Below are 23,407 nucleotides of genomic sequence, written 5' to 3'. Positions count from 1 at the left end.
AGAAGAGGTGGCGATTGCTCTCATGGTCTCACACTCCGATTAAAATACATAATTACCGTCTCGCGAAGAGCCTGTCGGAGCGTCAAACAAGACTGGAGTCCCTTTCTAGCCTATCAAATCTACTCAAATTGGATACGGGATACCGCCCCGCTAACTGTTACCTTATATGGGCCCCGGCTCATAGGATTTGGCAGGAAACGAGGCAGCAGACGCAGCCAACCGCGCGCTCTCTCACCAGGTTGTTTTCTCCTCCCCACCCGATCAGGAACCCGATTTTAATCCGGTCTACACCTTCAAAGCTATCCCGACGTTCTATAAAAATTGTCATTGCCTTTACCTCAGCCTGTGTAAAGGCCTCAAAAATGTGAGTGAACGGCTCCTTCTCTGCCTTTTCACCAATACATTGCTGTACCCGGAAGCCCTAAAACATTTGGACCCCTCCTTTACTGGCAGCTGCCCACACTCTGGAGCGGTGTCTTCTGACATCTATCACATGGTATGGGCCTGCCATCCCCAACCCAACCAGGGAGGACTGGAAGGTGATAGCGCTCGGCTGCCACGATTTACAGGCCGAACAAGCCTTAGTTGGGCGCGCCCGGGCGGCGGCAACCGCCACTGGTGTCCGAAACTAGGGACCTCCACCTAGTGCTTGTAAGGACTGGTCTCTTATGGACTGATCCAAACATACCTCATATCCCTTGTATAGTCAATAAATGTTCTTGCCATCACCACTACCACCACCATCAGCAAGTTTGAACTCAATTATACCGTGACACAGCAAGAGGGTCATTCAAAGGTGGGATTCCGGAAAGTCGTCTCCACCAGAGGTAGCGAAGGGTCCATGGTGATCGTCCCAGCACCTCCACCACCCTCTTAAGGTTTATTTCACAGGTGCTACTCCAGCTTAGCATGGTGCGATGAGAGAAAGTTCTTCATCTTCATCTTTCCTCTCATCAACGCTTTCTAACAATATATATTTGGGATAATTGGTAGCGGTCTGCTGCAATAATTCTCCTACCGGCTTATAATACAAGCACCAAATCTAAGACAATGCACCAGGGAACACAAACCGAAGAAATAAGAAACAAAGGATATTGAACCTTTCCGAATTGATGGCAAGGGCGAAGATGTGTTTTAGCACCCCTTCCCCGCCATTGCCAGTGATTGAGAGATTATCGGCCCATGCCAAGCAGGATGAAGAGCATTCATTGAGACCTGATGGTTGTGACGAGGCACTTCCGTTTGATCAGTGAAAGCTACAACTGTCTGATATATCTCCAGTGAACGCTCATTGAAGTCTAGAGAGTAAGCCTTGTGTGATGTCTTAGACGATATAGTGACGGCGTTATTAAATCACAAAGATAAAACAACTATGATTCCAGCAATGAGGGGTAGAGTTTTGTCCCCATTTTAGTCGGATACTAATCAACTCTACTGTTGTTTGAAGCACCTACTTGGCATGAACTCTGGCCTCTTTGGGGGATAAATGTGTCTTGGACCTCACGTTGGGAAGGCGGCTGCTATGAACCGGCAACGGCACCAATCTTTTCATTCTTTCTTTCCTTCTTTCTCTCACCCCTCTGGCTATATAATACCCCTTGAGCCGAAAATAAACCGGCGTTCTTTTGGCCTGGCTAGCTGTCTGATGCATCACCCGGAAGCGGCGTTACCATTGACTACGCCTTTCCAACAGCGGCGTTCCCATTGACTACGCCTTTCCAACAGTGGCGACGAGGCTGAAGCAAGGATATCGGGCCCAGGACAGCGCCAGACATGGGTCACAAGCTACCGGACTTCGATGAGGAAAAAGATAAGTGGCAAGCTTACCTGGTGAAAGTAGAAGCGTACTTTGAGGCCAATGAAATCTCAGCTGATGCAAAGAAGAGGGCTTTACTCGTAGCCGCTCTTGGGATAAAGACCGTTCAAGTTTTTTGCAGTAAAGTAGCGCCAGCAAAAACAATTTCGTTGAGCTACGACAAGGTAGTCGAGACCTTGAACAGCTACTATGATCCTACACCAAACGAAATAGCAGAAAGTTTCAAGTTCTTCAACCGCTATCAGAAAGAAGAAGAATCCGTGTAGGAATTTATTGTCGCTATACGACAAATAGCACAGAACTGCAATTTTTCGTCTATGCTAGACAGAATGATCAGAGACCCCATCGCGTGTGGCGTCAGATCAAAGAGTTTACAAAAGCAGCTTCTGGCAATAAAAGACCTGTCGCTAAAGGAAGCAGAGGCTCTAGCACTAGCAGCAGAAAGCGCCGAACTTGATTCGCGAGGCATAACCGGGGAAGCTCGGGATCCAAACGTGTTCAAGATAACTCATCGGCGCCAACCAGAGATACGAACGCAATGCCAGTGCTGCGGTAACTACGGCCACAAGACTGCAGTATGTCGCTTTAACAGGTGGCAATGTTTTAAATGCAGACGATACGGGCATTTAGCGAAGATGTGCTCAGCGGCTGACAGCGTTAACAGAACTGGTACCATGGAAGCACAGAAGCGGCAGGAATCGGAAGACAGTGATAGCAGTACATCGCAGATATGGTCCCTCCGTACGGCGGCGCAGACGCTGCTACCGCCCATTCAGAAAACATTCACATGGAACAGCGTTGACCTAAAAATGGACATTGATACAGGATCCCCAGTCTGCGTCATTTCAAAAGCTATTTATGACAAACATCGCAATGAGTGGCCTCCGCTCGCGAAATCGCCGATAAAATTATCGTGCTATCTCGGGAAGCTACCAGTGCTTGGCGGCATGAACATGGACGTGCGTTATCAAGCAACTACAGTGGAATGCAATCTGGTGGTGTTAAACTGCAAAGGCCCCAGTCTTTGTGGCCGGGATTTATTGCAGAAACTGGAGGACACCGGAATGACTCTCCTGCACTTTAAGGCGCAGACCAACATGGCCAGCACGATTCCGCCAGCTGCCCATCAACCTGCCTGGGAAATGCTGCTATGCTGATCTTTTCAGCGAGAGCACCGGACTCTTGAAAGGCCCGCCAGCACGGATTCATCTCAAGAGCGGAGCAACCCCGAAGTTTTTCAAGGCAAGGAAGGTTCCTTTTGCGTACAAAGAAAAAGTGTCACAGGAGTTGGGTAGGCTTACGGAAGCAGGGATAATATCGCCTGTACCATATTCGGAATGGGCCACACCCATTGTTCCCGTCTTGAAGAAGGACGGCTCAGTGCGCCTTTGCGGAGATTTTAAAGCCACACTAAATCCTGTGTGTGAGATTGAGCAATGCCCGCTACCAGTTATTGACGACATGTTTCAAAATTTAGCAGGAGGAGAACGGTTCAGTGTGCTAGACCTGCGAGATGCCTATATCCAGGTCGCGTTGGACGAGGAGTCGCGGAAACTGGCCGTCATCAACACTCAAAAAGGGCTATACTGCTACAATCGGCTACCATTTGGAATCTCTTCTGCGCCAGCCTTCTTTCAGCGGCAAATTGAATCCGTGCTCCAAGGGTTAACCGGCGTGCAGGTCTATCTTGACGACGTGCTGATAGCTGACAAGAGCCAAGATAACTCAAACCTGAAAGCAGTACTGCAACGCTTCAGGGAAAATGGCATTAAGCTGCGCGCTGACAAATGTCGCAAGCAGTAACATATCTCGGTCACCGCATTGATAAAAACGGGTTGCACCCGGTTGAAAAGAACATCGATGCTATCAGACTAGCCCCTTCTCCGCGTAATGTTAGAGTTGCGTGCCTTTCTTGGGTTTATCACTTTCTACCATAAGTTTCTCCCTAACCTGTCCACCTTACTTGCGCCTTTGTATAAGCTACTGACGAAAGGAGCCAGGTGGATGTGGAGCGATAAAGAACAAGCAGCATTCGAAGTGTCGAAAAAGGCTCTTTGCGCAGCCCTTGTGTTGACATATTTCAATCCGAAGCTCGAACTACTTTTGAAATGCGATGCCTCGCCTCACGGTGTGGGAGCGGCACTTTTCCATCGCATCAATGGGGAAATGAGGCCCATCGGATTTCGGTCCCGGACCTTAACTTCGGCCGAAAAGAAGTATTCTCAGATCGAACATGAAGCGTTGGCTCTCGGTTTTGGTGTTTCACGTTTCCGGGACTACCTCCTTGGCCGGGAGTTCACCCTGGTGACGGATCATCGGCCACTGCTCGGCCTTCTACGAATGGATCGACAGACCCCCATCATGGCCGCCGCGAGAATACAAAGGTGGGCTCTTCTGCTGGGAGCGTACAAATACAAGCTGCTTTGCAAATCCGGTAAAATGATGGTTAACGCGGACACCCTAAGCCGTTTACCTCACACTTTGCAGGAAACGGAGACCGCACCGGAAGGAGACGCAGAGTTCGTCCTCGCCATCGACCAGTGGGATCAGTCGGCCATCACTGTAGAGGAACTGCGGTCACTCACAGAAACGGACGTGGTACTAGCACTTGTCCGCAGGTACGTCCATGAGGGTTGGCCCAAAGCATGTTGCTCCGGTAACACTGAGATGTTGCATTACTACAAAAAGCGACATGAATTATCTGTTCAGGATGGCCTCCTACTGTGGGTACATCGTGTAGTAGTCCCCAAACAGGCGCGCGGTAGACTGCTGATGATATTGCACGAAGCCCATCAGGGCGTCTGCACCATGAAGAAGGTAGCACGGTCCAAAATTTGGTGGCCGGAGATCGACCGGGACATTAGCCGAATAGCCGATGAATGCCGAAACTGTGTCCAGGCTTTACCAATGCCTCCAGCAAGTGAATCAGTAAACTGGCCAGCTACATAAGAAAAATGGTCCCGATTGAACCTCGATTTCGCTGGACCTATCAGGGACAAAATGTTGCTGATCGTGGTTGATTCCCGCAGAAAATGGGTCGAGGCCATTCCACTCTCGCGTGCAACGTCAAGCAGCACGGTAAACGCGCTTCGTACGCTCTTCAACCAGTTCGGACTACCGCGCACTGTAGTAACTGATAACGGCATGCCCTTTACCGGGTCGGATTTCGCCGAGTTCATGAACAGGAATGGCATTGCCCACATTCGAACACAGCCCTACCACCCACAAAGCAATGGGCTGGCAGAACGCGCGGTCCGAACGGTTAAGGATGGGTTAATGAAGACGCCTGGCGTGGATCTCTCAACCGCACTCGCACGAGTTTTGTGTCGATACTGGAATGCCCCAAGGCAGTCGAGCCTATTACCTTCAGAAGTACTTTTAGGTTATCGACTACGCACCAGACTTGACATGTGTTTGTTTTCCTCTCAGGAACAAACCTGTCCAGAGCAGAGCAGCTACGCCAACTTCGGACGACGCCAGCGGGAGTTTCGCTCCGGGGGACCCTGCACTAGTCCGTAACTACGGTGTTTGTGACAAGTGGACACCCGGAAAGGTGAAATCAACAACAGGAGCTCGACTAGTCACCGTCAAGACGGAGGATAATGTGGTGGTCCGTCGTCATGCTGATGAAATCCGCAAGCGCAACGTCGAGGGATGCACACTCACGGGTACAGACAGTCCAGCAGCAGAACCAGTGGACCATCCGCTGGCTATTCAGACCAACGCATCCACGTCAGAGCCCGCAGACCCTGCTCCCCAAGAGACACAGCTGCGCAGGTCAACCCGGGTCAAGAAACCCGTGGATCGCTATGGTTATTACGAGGAAGTGATGCTATCGCCATCTTTGAACCGGCAACGGCACCAATCTTTTCATTCTTTCTTTCCTTCTTTCCCTCACCCCTCTGGCTATATAATACCCCTTGAGCCGAAAATAAACCGGCGTTCTTTTGGCCTGGCTACACTGTCTGATGCATCACCCGGGAGCGGCGTTACCATTGACTACGCCTTTCCAACAGTGGCGTTCCCATTGACTACGCCTTTCCAACAGCGACGAAATAAAATTGCAGACTTCCAATTTGATTTATTTGCCCCGCCGGGATGGTGCAGTGGTAAGACGCCCGACTACTGTGCCGGAGTTCCCGGGTTCGAACCCGACCTCGGCGGCTGCGTTTCGATGGAGGCGAAACGAAGTGGCGTCCGTGTGCTGTGCGATGTCAGCGCACGTTAAAGATCCCCAGGCGGTCGAAATTACTCCGTAGACCTCCACTACGGCTCCTCTTTCTCTCTTTCCACTTTCATTCCCACCTTCATCCCTTCCCTTACGGCGCGGTTTGGGTGTCCACAGAGCAAGTGTGACAGTTACTGCGCCTTTCCCTTCCTGTGAACCAATCACCTCACCTCACCAATTTGATTTATACAACAATGTGCGCGTTATCATATATAGAGTCGGCCTGCTGTCGCATCTCACATGCGTAGATTTATAGTTGCTAGACGACGGACTGTTGTCCTCGAATTCGTTTTCATTTTGGTTTTATGGAACGTGAACACTTTTACACGTGTCTTGCTGGGTGGTGGTGCACCCTACAGGAGGTTGACTGGAGATGCCCTTCGTAGCGTTGGATTGTGTGAAGGAGGCAGAAACATATTAAAAAGAAGGTGTATCTTAGTTCCAGGCCCCAAAGGTGCCCCGAAAATGCAGTTCGTACACACAAACCTTGGACACTTTCTGCCGTAACGCGTACTTTATTACCGAAGCATTACTAGTATACGGCACCTACTGAGCTGTGTGCCTGATCAGCCAATTTACAGCAAAGCTCTATTCTTCATCACCTATCTTTCAGCCATGTTTGAAAGACATTTAGAAAATCACTTGTTGATAAAAGCCTGGACTGTAGGAAGAATATAAGAAACTGGCTCAGCCTTACTCTGTCACTAACGTAGCGATTTCCATAGCCTTTTGCTTCGTAATATCGTATCCGCCATGATCTAGTGAAAAGCCGATGATTCCCAACAAATCTTGTCTATAACGATACATGACTCCTTCGATTTCCTGGAAAAAAAGAAAACCGTAACATACGTGAAAATTTATTGCAGAACTGAACGAGTCATGTTTGCATATTTATTTATTTATTCACTTAAACACGCCAAATATAGATGCAAAGAGGTAATAGATATAATCCCGAACAAATAAATGCCAGAAGACAAATCAAAATAACTTTAAAAAAAAGAAAAAAAGAGAGTCAAAATATATGAAAAACAAAATGATGCATACTACAAGCAGCAAAGCCAGAGTGAAACATAACATCATCAATTTTCTCAATAAAAGAAGAAAGATACTTTCAGTCGCATGATGTGCGATGAAAAAGCGAAAACATTAAGGTTTTAATTTTGCATGGCAATGCCTACTTTATTACAGGCGATATGTTGCGCGGTGAAATGTGTGAAAGGGTAACAAGCAAATCATTGCGAATGGACCTATGATGAATCATGTTTTGGAAACAACACAGGAATGAAAAATGTGTCTCTGTGGAAGTGATATTAGATGCGGGGTAGACTTCAGAGCGTTTGAACATACCTTTTGCTGATATTTAAAAAGCATCGAAGGGCGTTCACTTAAGACGACCTAACTACATTACCTCGCGCGACTTTTCAAACAAATTGAAACAAAGCTAACAACTGGTGGACGGTGCAAAGAAAGCCAAAATTGGCACAAGGTTCCTCTAAAAATATTATTGTTGAAAATGGAATAAAATAAAAAGAAATTGTCATCGTTAGGTTGAGAACTCATTTGCATGTGAGGCTGGCAAGCAATACATGGGCTACTAATGTTGTCACGCGTGTCATAGGAGCACGTAGTGGACATGGCTTGCTAGCAGCTGTTATGGATATATGCTGGTGTTACAGTGAGATTAATGTAAAGACTCTATTAAAAATGTTTGAAAATTTGCCGAATGAAAATCCGGCTTAATGGCGCTATCGCGTTCACATTTAGGGCGAATAATAAATGCCTTCCTCTCTTTAAGCCCCATTTCCCGTAGACAGGTCAAATCTTTAACATCGCAGTCTCAGAGGGAATAAACATTGCGAATATTCGATCTCTGAGCTTATATCTGTGCTCTCATTGTTTTATCCATGTGTTACGAAAGTGGCACGCTCTAATAGAGACTAACTGTTTGGAATTTGTGGCAAATGTAGTTCTAAGCTTATAAATTCTATAGAGAACACACGCCAAAATACATTGGGTTATTTTTTGTATTACATCATTTTTTTTTGTGGAGGCATGTTAAAATAAAAGCATTGTAGTATGGTTTCTAAAATTAGTCTTTTATTTACATGTTTTCCTGATGTTTCCACACGCCTACACCGCATGGATTCCAGGACACGCCCACCTAGACGGAAATTAGCCTGGAACGCCTCAGCTCGAGGATACGCTAACCGGCACCACTGCCAAAGCGTTTTCGGAGAGCCCAGGTAGTACCCAAGAAATATACTGACATCCTCCTGCACTACAAAGTATGATGACAACATGGGTAGGCTATCACCAGAATTTAACTTTGTGACCTGGTGTATAGGCTGAGTAATTTTATGCTTGTTCGTTGCCAATCTCCGGAGCGGCTGAAGCCTCTCCAAACGTGGTCATTCGGCAGTGAAGAAGCAGTGGACGGTGACCAGATGACGGTCAAGAGGAGAATTATATTTACACAAGAAAAATAGTATACATTGGCAAACTGTAAGTTACAGCAAATAAAGTCACACAGACAACTGTAACTTAAAAGAAAATAAAGACTCACACAGAGAGAAGTCACTGTAAAAGCCCTTACTTTCCTACTGAGTGTTTCCGTTAAAGGCCTAGGGCCTGTAGATACATGCTAAGCACGGAACCTCAATCTTGACTGCCGAACCTGGTCCGAGGACCGCTTTTGGATGACAAACATCAACAAAGACCCGAGGACGGTATCCTTATGTGATCCGCCACGAAAATGAAGCAGCCAATCAACTTAAGGCCGCTGTACGGTTGCTTTTTAGACCCGCTCCGCACGCATGCGGGCGCACCGAGACGACCGGTTCGGAGGGGCATACAATAGCGCACACCCGCATCCTTCGCCCGCAGAAAAGTTGACTCAATCTCAACTTTTTGCCCGGACGTGCTGATCAGCAAGGCGACCGGATTGCAGCTATTGGTTGCGCAGTAGGCGACGCCTCTGGCTCCTCCTCCTCCTCGATTTTGCCAGGGCAATATGGCCGCCAGCGGTGCGAAGCGAAGCGTAGATGGTAGTAGAATGGAATTGAACGGCGGCGCAACACGGAAACGGACACAGACAAGAAGGGGACACCGTGTTGCGCCGCCGTTCAATTCCATCATGCACCAACTCGCCCCCCAGGCCGTTATTCTGTAGATGGTAGTGTTGGCTCTGCCGCAAAAACCAATATACTTAGCGCGCATTGCTAATACTAGTGTTCCTATCGACTGTGATAATTCCACTCAAGTCGTATCTTATGCGCCACTGTTATCTGCGCTGAGCTGAAGACAATGATCTTCCAACCGGCGAAGTGTACTATGTCGCACCGGTGTCACGATGTGTCTGTGATTATCGCTATCCGCGAGGATCTTCACGGCCGACGGCCAGCAACAGTAGTTCACGGTGATTTTCAAGCGCACGAATCGGCTCCTTAGCGCATCGAAAAGTGCCCGGGCAAGTGTTGCGAAAGTGTTTACGACTTGAGCGACTGCCTCCTAGCAAGGAAGAGGACTGTCCATGTTTGCAGAGTTCGTCACACGCTGTGTTTCCCTAATGCTGAAATTAACTTGGTGACAGCTAGTCTGGCACCCCTTCCGCTGGTCGCAGTGTCCGCAACAGAAACGAGCACACGACGTTGTTTCCGCGGCGTGTCGATCACCTGTGTTGATCGCGGTCCATGTATGTGCGGCGCTTGTGCGAGCCCTTCCCGTGCGAGCGCCGAGCCCTTCGACGACGTTAGCTGCACGGCTTTCGGGCTACTAATATGCCACTATTCCGCGGTTTGCGCTTTCTGCTGATATGTGCTGATACAACCAAAAGAGAAAAAAAAGACCATGCAGTGTGTTATATACCAGGTGTCCTAGCTTTCAGAAAATCGATGTGCCCTAGCCCAGTGAAATAATCCAGCTGCGGGCTGTTGAGAGTTGCATGGCCTAGGCTGGTGTTTAATTATTTAGCCTTAAAATGAAAAAGGCTATATAGTTAACATTTAAATTATTGGCTTCAAGATCAATTAGTATCAATAAGCAAGTAGCAAAATGTCTTCCAAAACAGCTGACAGAAATGTTTGCACCAAGGTGCCTTCTATTTTGCATTTTTTTTTCTCTGTCTTGAACGGCAACAAACCCAATAAATAAAGTGTCTGCATGACAGCAATTCCTCTTCAATGTCCCGCCACGTGGCTCAGACAACAAAATTGGCTTTTGTCAGAAGCGCTCTCCATGGTGTGGCTTTGCATGATGTGGGTGAGAGATATGTGTGAGCAGCTAGCCATATGATAGCTCGATTTGGAAGCAAGCTATGGAAATCATGCCATGAAGCAAGCATTGCGGGCAGCTGTTTTTCAGCACTATCTGTAAATTTAGAACTGATGCTTTGCTCCTGGGGCCAATAAATAAGTCACTAATTAGTTTTTACTACCTGCAGAAAAACCATGGCATATGGAAAGCCACTGGAGACTAGGGCAATCAACTCTGAATAGTTGTCGGTTGGTTTCACTAGCCTAGACCAGTCTACCTAATTTAAGGTTATATTAAATTTAGCCGGTATACTTGGTATGCATGGTTTGCTGGCGTCTCTTGGGGTCAGCTTCAAGTGAAACGGTCATGATTCAGCTGTGGTCTTAACTGATATGGTGGAAGCTGTCCTGTAGTCTCTTATCAGATGCTTTGTATTGGAAGGGGGTGCATGCTTCTGGGATCATGATGAGAATAAGCAGCACTTTGAGGTCAATGGTTTGGTTTGGTTTGGTTTGTAGGGTTTAACCTCCCAAAGCAACTCGGGCTATGAGAGACCCCGCAGAGGAGGACTCCGGAAATTTAGACCACCTGGAGTTCTTTAACGTGCACTGATATCGCACAGCACACGGGTGCCGTGCTTTTCGCCTCCATCTAAAAGCGGCCGCCAAGGCCGGGATTCGACCCCATACCCTTGGGAACAGGAGTCGAGCGCTGTGACCACTGCGCCACCCCAGCGGGGACTTTGAGGCCAATGTATACGAGATGGCTAACTATAACGTGCATTACAAGTACACATATAACACACTGCTTCCTGTACTTTCTCCTGTCGTGACTTTGAGTAAATTCTAAAGGGCTTGATACCAGTGCATTGTAGGGATAGCTCGTGGGAAAAGAAAAGAGCAAACTGCATGAAGAAACAAGGAGAACAAGAATTGCTTCATAGTACAATTGCATTTATTCTTTCCTATTGTCCTTGTCCTTTAGCAGTGTTTTTGCCAGCTCCACAAGACCAATATTAATGCGTTGTGTAAAAGTTTTAAGGACAAGTTAAGCCGAAATATTCTCCACTGAACAAATTTTTGTTCCATGAAACACAGTGTTGTAATTATCTTGCACACTTTCCAAAGAGAAATGTCCTTCTTGCGTCCCACAGTTTAAAGACACACAGCCTGGCTGTTTGTGTCATTACCGTAACTAAAAAAGAAACAGGTTTACATATACAGCTACACCTCGTTAAAATGTATTTTGTGACCCATGTAATTTTCATTATTAAGCACAGCAATGCTTGCAAACAAAACTGCCACTCTGGTACCGAAGTTTCTATTATAGTGTGTGAGGGCTTTTAAGGCTCTTTGTATTCGCGTAGGAAAGTAAAACAGACTGAATTACATGGCTGTTACTCTGTGAAACTGCCATCATACCGTTCATTGCATTGTGTACATTGTTTTTGTGAATTCATGAATTGTGAGGCACACTGAGACCTTCAGCTCACACACTCTGCTTCCCAAATTACTTTTTCTTATGTTAAAATAGTTAGCAGTATGTCACCACTGTAAGGCTTGGCAGCTCATTATCTAGTCATTGCTCAAAATGAATTAAGCTGCCCGCTTAGATTGTAACCATTCTGTTATAACCTTATCCTGCAAAGCTAAGGTAACACTCTGCATAGGTGCAAAGCAAAGCAGTGAATCTGTGAATGCAAACAGCAAATCCAATCCAAGCAGAAAAGGAATGAATTCAGATTAAGTTACATGTGACCTTAGTGTCAACAAATCAGGTGCTACATCCATGCCTCAGAGCTTTCATAGTGGATCAACATCAGCATTATAGAACCAATACCTATGTAATAATGCTCAACACATGATGAAAAGATAAGGGAATTAATCTTTGCAAATGTGGTATGAGACCCTGCACAATGGTGGCCATACAGCAAATGTAAACTGATATGTGAGAAAACCCAGTTGATGACTTTGCAAGGTGCAAAAAAGTTTAGGCGAGCAGCAAATGCAACAAGGACTAAAACAATCTAATGCATTCTACATTGTTGCAAGATTTGCATACATACATCATCGATATCGTAACGAGTACAATGCAGCGATCACTGATCGGAACAGTTCCACGATCTACTTTCAGTTTCGTCCTCTTTGTCCTCTGTTCCTCTTTTTCCTCTTTTCAGAGAGGCACGCGGCATTACCTCGAAAGCGGCGACTCGACGCTGGGAGTGTCCTCAAATTATGCACACAGGAGAAACAGGGAACACAAAGCTGCACACGCGCAAAAGATCACTCCCTCTCATAATACGGTTTCATCCGCACTACATGAACAATTTCAGCACTTGAGCGCCGCCGTGTTGAAGATCGTTGGCTCCGAGCAACAACTTCGTAAGTCACGTTACTAAGACGCCGAATGACCTCGTATGGCCCAAAGTAACGGCGAAGTAGTTTCTAGAAGAGTCCTCGACGGCGCACTGGTGTCCACACCCATACAAGATCGCCGGGTTGATAGTGAACGTCTCAGTGTCGGAGGTTGTACCGATTGGCATCGCGATGTTGTTGATGTTGAATACGGTATCGTGCGAGCTGGCGCGCTTCTTCGGCCCGCTATAGAAATATGTCGACGTCTGCATAGGCGTTGGTGACATCGTCGCCATGACTTATGGGTAGCATAGCGTCCAACATTGTGGTGACGGGACGACCGTAGACTAGCTGGAATGGCGCAAGGCGCGTCGTCTCCTGTTCAGCCGTATTTTATGTAAAAGTTGCTTACGGAAGGACTTCATCCCACGTGCGATGCTCAACGTCGACGTACATGGAAATCATGTCTGCAAGCGTTCTATTGAGCAGTAGTCCTACGATGACTTGTGCGAGTAAGCCTGAAGAGAGCCTGCATTAGTTCGGCCGTAAAGGCTGTATCGCGGTCAGTAATAGAGAGTTTTAGCTTACCGTGATCCGCGATTCGCTACTGGGATCCGCCACTGCACGTTCCACTGCGCATGCCCAGACCCCCCTTGCTGCTGACAGATGGCGCCACATACTGGATGTCGGCACAAAGACCTGCCCCGTCGGGACCAATCAGCTTGACCGGCCCCGCCCACGCGCGGTAGAGAGCCACGGTGGCGGATCGCGGATCACGGTATGCTAAATCTCTCTAATAATACCCGATGGGGCACCGTGGCGCAGTACAATGGCCTTGAGAAAAAACTGGGCTACTTCAGCAGCAGTTGCACGGGAAAGTGGCTGTGTCTCGGCATATCGCGTTAAGTAGTCCGTCCCCACTACTATCCATCTGTTCCCTTATGTAGACGTTGGGAACGGGCCCAGAAGATCCATGCCCCCTTGCTGGAAAGGCACCGTCGGTGGAGGGATCGGCTAAAGAAGCCTTGCAAGCTTCAGCGGAGGGGTCTTTCTCCGCTGGCAATCTCGGCATGTTCTCACGTAGTGCTGGACGGAAGGCAGCAACTTAGGCTAATAGTACTTTTGCCGAATGCATGCTAATGTTCGCGTGACTCCTAAATGACCAGCCGAAGCCTCATCGTGGCATGCGTGTAAGATTTCTGGCCGGAGGTCGCATGGCACAACGAGAAGAAAGGTTTCCTTGTGCTGAAAGTTTCTCTTATATAGGACGCGATTGCGAATGCTGTAGGAGGATAAACCCCGTACGTGGTTTACATCTATAGCTACATCAAGGCCTTCGAGATGCTCAATCAGCGGGCGTAAACCGGGGTCAGCCCATTGACACTTGCCAATGTCGGTGGTCGTGACCACAGCAAGAAACGGGAAGTCATCGTCTTCTTGGTCGGGAGGGGCAGCATCAACTGGTGCACGAGACAAGGAATCGGCGTCGCTGTGCTTACGGCCGCTCTTGTATACAACCGTAATGTCGTATTCTTGGAGACGGAGGCTCCACCTTGCAAGTCGTCCAGAGGGGTCTTTGAGGTTAGCTAGCCAGCATAACGAATGGTGGTCGCTCACAGCCCTAAAAGGTCGGCCGTAAATATAGGGTCGGAACAAAGTTATGGCCCAAACTACCGCGAGACATTCCTTTTCCGTGGTTGAGTAGTTCGCCTCTGCTTTTGAAAGAGAGCGACTTGCGTAAGCGATGTCTTTCTCAGTGCCATTTTGCCACTGAATCAGAACGGCACCGAGTTCAGAATTACTGGCATCGGTATGAATATCCGTAGCAGCGTTTTCGTCAAAATGGGCAAGTATCGGGGCGGCCTGCAGTCGCCAGCGCAACTTGTTGAAACCATCCTCTAAATCATCTTGCCACGCAAAAGGAACATTGTCTCGGGTAAGACGCGTAAGAGGCTCGGCGATCACTGAAAAATTCTCTACGAAACGCCTGTAATAGGCGCAAAGCCCCAAAACCTTCTAACGGACTTTTTGTCGGTTGGGCGCGGGAACGTTTTCACAGCAGCAGTCGGGATCTGGTTTCATGCCCTCAGAAATAATAACATGGCCAAGAAAGCGGAGCTCCTGGAATCCGAAATGGCATTTCTGTGGTTTTATCATCAGTTGGGCTGAACGCAGTGCCTGTAGTACCATTCGCAGTCGGTCAAGGTGCTCCTAAAAACTAGCCGTGAAAATGACATCTTCGAGATACACTAGGCACACTTGCCACTTCAGTCCAGAGAGAACGGTGTCTATCATTCTCTGGAAGGTTGCTGGGGCAGAACAGAGACCGAAAGAAGCACTTTAAATTCATAAAGGCCGTTGGGGGTGACGAAAGCTGTTTTCTCTCTGTCCCTTTCTTTCACTTCTATCTGCCAGTAGCCATTCTTGAGGTCAAGCGACGAGAAATATTTGGCATCGCGTCCCAGGCAGCACATTTCCTCGGCCCAATAATGGGGATTGATTGAGGATTACTGGCCCACAAGTGGCCCAATGGTGCCATTGAGCTACCAATAATGTGCAGCCACGCTATACCATAATCATTATTGGCCCAGTGAACTTCACCCATATCCGTTATTGGCATTCAACCGGCTAACAGCGGTCAATAATGCCCATTCATATTGAACAGTTTGCATTATTGTATACACAATGAGGCAGCCTGGTCATTACTGGCCAACCAGCTGCAATGGTTTGGCAATATCTTCCACACCATGGTATAACCTGGTAAATATTGTCCGCTCAATAACAACGGCTTCTCAATATTGAATATATCTAGGCATACAGTGGTCAATAATGTCCAACCAACTTTGGCGGCTTCTTGACATTGTAATATCTTGGTTTCTAGTGGTCGACATTGTCTAATGAGCCTTGATGGCTGGCCAGCATTGCACATATCATGGCATAAATAGGTTAATATTATCCGGCCACTATCGTTGTCTGGTCAGCAATAAATAAATCATGGCATATATTGGTCAATAGTGACCCGCCTTTCATGACGGCTTGCCAACAATGTATACATATACATTATATTGTTCAATATTGTTCGATGAACTGTGATGGCTAGCCAGCATTGCACCCTGATGGCATAGGTTGGGCAGTAATGTTCTGCCAATATTAATGGCTTGCCAACATTGCATATATCTTGACATAAATTGGTCAATATTGTCCCATCAGCTTTGATGGCATCTCAACATTGTATATATCATGATTTCTAGTGGTCGATATTGTCTAACGAGCTTTGATGGCTGGCCACCTTTGCACATTTCAGGCTGCGGCGGCGCTAAAAAAAACAGCAGAAGCAGCTCTGACCGACACAGACATTTCTGATGCTTGTATCCCAATATGACAGTGTTTTTGGACTAATTTCGTCCCAACTAAATTTTTCGCTGGCCCGGACGTCAGTTTACGTTCAACTGTAGAAGATATTCATACGTCATACGTAATTTGGGCCACCATATATATAACGTTTATTGGGATTAATGTGTAGATTGTCCTAAAATTGTTTGACCGAGCTGACCAGACAAAATGCACAGAAGTGCCCATCACGGAAAATGTAGAATATATTTTTCTGAATACATTTTTCGTGATTCGCTAATTGCTGTGGATGACCTGCGAATATACTTGACAATTTTGGTAGAAAACTCGTTTATTTACGACTTTAGGCACAATTAATTGTTATGTAAAATTCTGCATATATCTTCGAGACAATGCCTGCAGACTAGAGGCCCGGATGTCGATCGTGCGTCGACGTATCTAACACAGATAGTGTTCCAAACTTTAACCAAGTGTTGAAAAAATTCTGACAGCACGTGGAATCTACACTGCAGAAATTAGCGAAGGTGAGATTAATGCTACTGTAATGGTGCAGCACGTATCATTATCGTTATCAACTAAACTCAGCGTCATTACCGTTGATACTGTCATCAATGTCATTATCACTAATTGCAGCGTCATTCTCGTCGCTATCCTCGCGGTAGACGAGGAGAATTATATATGGTGCTATTTTCGCGATCCAGGGTTTAGCGCAGTTGGTTAAAGCGTTAACTAGGCTAGGAATTCGATTCCCGGTGGAGACGATTTGTTTTTCTGATCTCGTCAAATCAGGATGATTGAAAGTGATTGACACATCAATGCACAGATCCGATGCACAGATATATCCATGCACAGATCCCGAACACATCTCGCGCACAACTCTCGCGCACGAGATTTCGTTCCATGGGCCTATTTATACGCATACGAGTGCACAAGCATACGCGCACGCTAGAGCACACATCTGATCTGACAAGCAAAAGTTTAATAGATGCGTGTCCGCGAAAAAAATCCTGCGCAGTCAAGAAACGCAAGGTACTCAAATGCAAAGAACGCAACAGAACGTGTGTGTCGCTTGAACAAACACCAGGGGTTACGTTTGGATAGTAAACGGAGAAACGATCGAATATATTGGGTGAATCCACATCCTGTAAACGTTTGTCCGTGATTGGGAACACGCATGCGTAGCATCATTATTTCCGCCTTTTTTTTACGTGATGGAAAAAAACCCAACATATTCAAGCTATAGCAGAGGTGGGAGAGATCGATCTCGCTAGCCAATCAAACACGCACTGCATGATTCGCCATTACCCTAGCTGTTTCCGGCATTCAGCATAAGCACCGACTATACCACGCCTCAGTGCTAGCTGTTCTTATAGACAGATATGTTGGGCTGCTTTCAGGGCCTTCGAGTTCTAATATCTACTAAACACAAATTTGTACTGTACTCTTTTGCGCTCTGCTGTGGGCTTCAGCAACAGACAAAGACTGGACGACTTTGGCCATCGGTGCAGCAGCGCATAAAATATTTCAGCTCAAAGAAAAAATACAAGCAACATATATTCTACGCTATGCCTAGCTAATTCACTTGACTAAAAAAGAAATCTGAACTGTCCTGGAATGGTTCGTATTCTAATGCGACGTAAATCGCACACTGCCAAAAAGTTGTGCACATGTAAAAGATAATAAAAAGAATCGACACCACTGCATGGGGCAAGGCAAACGAAAACAAAAATAAAAATTTAGAACAATTACCTACAGTGTAATGAATGCGCGCACACGTGTCGCCAGCATATATGGTAACAAAATTGAAATTGCATAATAACGATGTTCTTTACGGAAGTTGTTTTTGTTCGAAAGCTGTAATATATGGCTCATAATGATGCATTTGACCACAGCGTTTGACAGCGCTCTCCTAAGCATTGTTCAGAAACTATTCTTCAAACATTCATTGCCTTATTATCCAACCATATAATCACCGCACAGAAGGCGTTTCCCTTCAGAGAACTAAATAATTCTATCCCATCGTGTCAACCAGGCAGCTAATAGCAATTCATATATATTAAAAGTAATGCCAGTGCGTTACATTAGCAGTTTTGGGCCATTTTTAGAGAACACCACTCTCGAAGAATTTAACACATGATTGAGAATTAGGTTTCCTCTCTGAAATATTCTGCCGCTTTCACAAGCGCTGCTTCCGCGGGCTGAAAGATGATTATACCGCGCTTCTTTCTGAGGACTACCTTGTCCCAAGTTCTTAGATATAGTTTCAATGTTGACCCTTGCTTTCTTTCCATTTTTTTCTATACTGCCAATTTAGTTCTTCAGATCTTAGCTCGTCCAGTATTTTGTATTTCTTGCTGCTTTATATGCCCACGCTTAGTTCTACGCGGATTTTTGTTTGCTCTAAATGTCCACCTGATTTGAAAACAAAAATAAAAAAGAAAATACATGGGAATTTTTAACCTTGAAGTACCCGTAGTTATGGTCGTTTTCGCTTTTCTTTTCCTTAATAGGAATACAGCAAGTATACGGGCTGTTGCATCGCTCAGTTGCGCGTGATGACGTTTCAAGAGCGCTCCGTCATGAACAGCGACCAGTGTGCCATATTTAATAAAAAAGTATGTCCATTTGTTCGAACCGAGGACGATTCCGAGAAAACTGAAGATTGTTTTACGTATGTGATTATTATTCGAAACACTGAGGTAAAACGTATTTTGCATTAACAAAAAAAATATAGCGAAATTATCATTCCACTGAAAATGTTACTGAGCCAACAGTCGAGGCGACCAAAGAGCTTCGAACGCACTCCTCATTGTTTTAGCGAAGCCAAGGGCAAAACTCTGCGCATTCCTCCTCACAAGCTTGGCGCAAAGAACATATGGTTTCTATTCTCTCGTCCTTTCGTCGCCTCTCCGCCCGTGGGCCTTGACTAAAGCAATTCTCCAAACCGCTTTCAACTTCCCGTCTTGTAGCTTTTTCTCCCCGTGGAGCAGTCATCGCGGAAGGGCAGCGACCTTCACTGCCCTCTCTTTCTTCCCGGCTAGGCAGGCGTTGCTCACAATAACCCCCACTCTACTCCCCCTCACTCTTCTCTTCCTTCCCGCCAACTTTCCTGGCCGGCAACCTCTGGGCTCACGCGGTCCTGCGGGACCTCTTTCATTTCTCTCACCCCCTTTCGAGCTTTATGCCTACTCTTTCGACAGATCTCAAGCAAAAAAAAAAAAAGAGAGAGAGAGAGAGAGAGAGAAAACACAACGATCCTACTGCCCCCTTCTAACCGTGCCTCGAAACTCGACACAAGCGGCTGATTCAGAGGCGTCTGGTCGGCCACACAATCCCCACCCGCTCGTGCTGCTCCAGCTCCAGCAGCTTTGGACAGCAGAACCGAAAAACCAAGCCTTGTGAAAGTTCCGATTCGTTTTAATGGCCATGCCTGAAGGAGGATATTTGTGAGTAACACCAGCATTTTAAGTTGTTTGTTCATAACTGAGCTCTCTGAGATTATTTCTTGCTTTGTCTCCTTGTAAGATCGCTACTTTTTGTTACCAGGTGTATAAAGCATCAGATCCGTGGGATGTACTTTGCGTGGCAACATTCATTTTGGATTGTTGCAACTGAGGTCTGCGAATCTGCGCTAGCCGTATGGTAAGATACGTTTTTTTGCATGATTTGGTGCTGTATGTTGTCAGCCTTGATCCTCATGTCAATATTCGATATGCTTGCGAGTACGGAAAGTCATTTATTTTGACCGCACCACGCCAGTCAGTTCTGAACTGTATTTTCAGCGCACTATTTTGTATGCATAAACTCTGGTCATAATGACAAAATTTACGGCGCAGAGGTGGCCAATTTGTACAGCTAAAAGAAAAACGTGGTCCTGTAAAACATCACGCGTGTTTTGTGTGATTTTCAGGTTACAAATTTACCGCGCGTGTGTTGAGTGTCTGAAGTGATAAGTTTCTTTTACATACTATATTCAAAACTCAGAGTTAAGTTGAGCTTTCTGGGACATAATTTTGAGTTGCGAGCGAATATTTAATATTGTAATTTGCCGTTATGAATGCGCTACTGGAATATACTAAACGACGCGTAGCTTATTCACGTGTTTTATCTTTCTCTTGCGCTAATCCCGAGTAGTCGAAGTGTCATAAAATAGCCGCTTAAAATAGGTTATTTACAGTTGCTACCATAGCTCTTATGCTTTACCACACGTACAAACTTGTTCTCACAACAAACGTGATGCTAAGCTACGGATTTCTTTATTTTTTCAGTTCGAGTGTATCATGCAAACCCCAAAGCATCTGTGTGGTATGTTGTTTTGGCTGCAGCTTTGAAAACTTTTAAAATTTTCTGTTTGCAGTAATGATGCGGTGCACACTAAATTCAGCAGCCGCGGTCGGAGTGTGACTGCCATTTTTGTGTCTGTTTTCTCCTTTGTAGTTTCTTTTTAGTTCTTGCGGCAATCTACCCTAACGAAAACTATTCAACGGAAAGCTATTGATTTGAAGCTTCCAGTTATGACGATGTCTTTCTTCTACAGGTGTTCGATCACAAAGGCACTACAAGTATAAGGGGGCAAGCACTGACTACCGTTTAACGAATAGATAACGGCAAATATCATTTTGTTTTATGTTTCCAGCGTCAACAACACATCCACATGGGAAGCCGTGCACTGCCAGATGTTGCAACCAATGTAACCACGTTAATATGGCCGGCCTCACCAAGCATGCAGCTTATTTCAACCTGAGTAAACCAGACAAGAAAGTTGCCTGAGGGCCAACAGGTAGTGCTTTATTTTGCATTTTTACTCCACGGTCTAGCTGTACTTCCACTTTCCAAACGTTTTCTGTCTTAATGGGATTTATGAATGTTGCTTTTATTTCCAGGTGCCATCTGCGAAAGGAAATACATTGTTATGCACGCTGCTCAAGTCCATATCTTTAAAGGCTGCAGGAGCTGCTGCCCCTACAACCGACCACAAAAGAAGCTGCGATGAACGCAGCGCCTTCCTCCAACCTGGGACCTGAGAACACCTTGCCAAGGGACGCAAAAACAGGAGGAGCACTGAAGTCTAACAGTTCTGCCTAAATGTTTCCATGCCCTGTAACACGTGCACACCTAATAAATCACCATGCAGTGAACTTTTCAACTGTATTATTTTCTGTGCATGGATATTCTCAGCATGCTTTATTTAAATAAAAAGCTGCATGAAAAATATCTGCACTGCATAAGTAGGGGATGGCTTTGCAGTTGCCTATTAGTTATAGCACGAAAAAGCAACTAGCCGTGGTGCCGGATTGCCAATTGCTCTGACTGGATGCCAATAATGCAAAACCAGTGGGCAAGATTCAATTGGAAATATGGGGTAGCCAATAAATCTGGCTTGATGCCAGTTGTGAATATCCAGTGAATAAGCATAGATACAAGATATTGGATGGCCAGTGAGCTTGGCGGGTAGCCGTGATATAACAATCAGTGAGTGAGCTTGGGTGAAAGATATTGAGTAGCTATTGAGTGCCGTTGAATGCCAGTAAACAAGGTACTATGCCAATACTGGTTTTGATAGGAGAACCGATCAAATTGGTTGGCATATATCTTGGCTCTTTGTGCTCCCCAATCAGACGCCAATATTGACCAATATTGGGACCAATACATCCCAATATTGGACCATTGGCGGTCCATTGACGGCGTGCTGCTTGGGGTAACCGGTCCAATGCGTCGTCGATACGTGGGAGCGGATATACGGCCCGTTTCGGTACCTGATGCAACTTACGATAATCGACACAAAAATGCAAGGTGTCTTTTTTCTTCACCAACACTACAGGCGAAGCCCAGGGGCTGGTAGACGGCTGTACTACGTCGTCGGTAAGCATTTCTTGCACCTGGTTCCGAATAGCCGCTCGTTCCGTTGGCGACACGTGGTATGGATGTTGTGAAATCGGCTTGGTCTCCGCGTCAACCATAATGCGGTGTTTGGCTACTGGGGTGCGCCCAACTTTCGAAGACGTTGCAAAGCATCCAGCAAAATCCTGAAGGAGCTCTAAGAGTAGCCGCCGCTCAACCACCGACAGATTGTGATTAATGTCCACAGTTGATAAAATGTCGGGTACATCGCATCCGGCTGGCGACGGCGGCGCCAGAGTACAGATGTTCGCTGTTCCTGGGATCTGCCGACACCGTGTCAATGGACCTAAACAGAGGTGAAGTCCTGAAAGTCTGAAGAATTCTGCCTATAGTTGTTTTTCGCTATGTATCACATGTGCACCTAATAAATATCTATGAAACGAACAATTCTAGCTGTTTTGTGTGAATGCATGTATACTTTCATAATGCTGTATATATATTAGCTGCATGTAAAATACCTGCACAAAAACAGACTCAACCCTGAGTTTGGCGCATGATGGCCTTAGCTGCCTCTGCGCCGTAACGCCCATGAAATAAAAAAATAGTCACAAAAACAATAATAAACAATAATAGGATTGCCTGGATGACAATGAAGCAAAAGCAGTCGACAAGTTTGGGTGGACGATGTTGGCCAGCCGATGAGCCTAGCTGCATAGCAGTTATTAAAGCCAGGGAGTAAGCTTGGTTGTAGGTATTGGATAGCCAGTGAGAGTGGCTGGATGTACGTTATATAGGAGCCAGTGGGTATGCTTGGGTGGAAGATATTGGGTAGCCATTGAGTGAGGCTTCATGCCAATAAATAACCTAGTCTGCCATTGGTGGCCATTGTAGGAAAGCCAGTCTAGTAGATTGGATTAAATCTTAGCATGGGTAGCGCCCCAATAAAACCCTATATTGGCCCCAATATTGGGGTCGGTTTTTCCTATATTGGGCGTATGGTGGTCCATTGAGCGCGTGCTACTGGGGTCGGTCACTGGGCGTAGTACACGGTAAGGACCTGTGTAGCGGGGCAGTTTTCACACTACCCCAAACGATGGCACGGAAGCCAGAGCAACACCAGAGACCCGGGAGGATAATGAACATCGCGGTGGTGAGCGAAGTAGCGGCATTTCTGAGCTTCTTGAGAGATGGTGAGACTGTGACGAGCAATCTGGCGATCAGCGTCGGCTCGGACGATGGTATCGCGGGCATAGGTTGTGACGGGCCAGCGGCGGAAGCAGTGTCGAAGGGTAGTAAGGGGCCTCTTCCAAGGAGAAGATAGAACGAAAAGTACCCAGCAGTGTCATGACGCGAAGAGTTATATGCAAACCTCATCATCAGTCTGGCTATACCCACTGCAGGGCGAAGGCCTCTCCCATATGTCTCCAAATAAGCCGGTTCTGTGCTAGCTGCATCCACTTAACCCCTGCGAACTTCTTAAGCTCATCCGCCCACCTAACTTTCTGCCGCCCCCGCTACGCTATCCTTCCCTTGGAATCAGGTTGTTACCCTAAGCGACCATCGGTT

The 23,407-nt window shown here is 46.5% G+C and overlaps 1 protein-coding gene across 1 annotated transcript in view; it reads left to right on the top strand.

Annotated features, from left to right (window-relative positions):
- LOC146192223 (uncharacterized) overlaps positions 1-23,407 on the top strand; it is a 79,255-nt gene that overhangs the window by 3,398 nt on the left and 52,450 nt on the right. Inside the window, exons 2-4 of the mRNA XM_084600432.1 lie at positions 4,056-4,200; positions 4,304-4,434; positions 5,246-5,779. Of these exons, the coding sequence (XP_084456558.1) occupies positions 4,056-4,200; positions 4,304-4,434; positions 5,246-5,779 (810 nt within the window). The remainder of the gene's footprint in view (positions 1-4,055; positions 4,201-4,303; positions 4,435-5,245; positions 5,780-23,407) is intronic.

This window comes from Amblyomma maculatum, chromosome 4 (assembly GCF_055883805.1).
Source record: "Amblyomma maculatum isolate TAMU_Amacu chromosome 4, ASM5588380v1, whole genome shotgun sequence".
Lineage (NCBI taxonomy): Eukaryota > Metazoa > Arthropoda > Arachnida > Ixodida > Ixodidae > Amblyomma > Amblyomma maculatum.
Note: the sequence above shows the minus strand (reverse complement) of the source record. Positions and strands in the feature narration are given on the sequence as shown.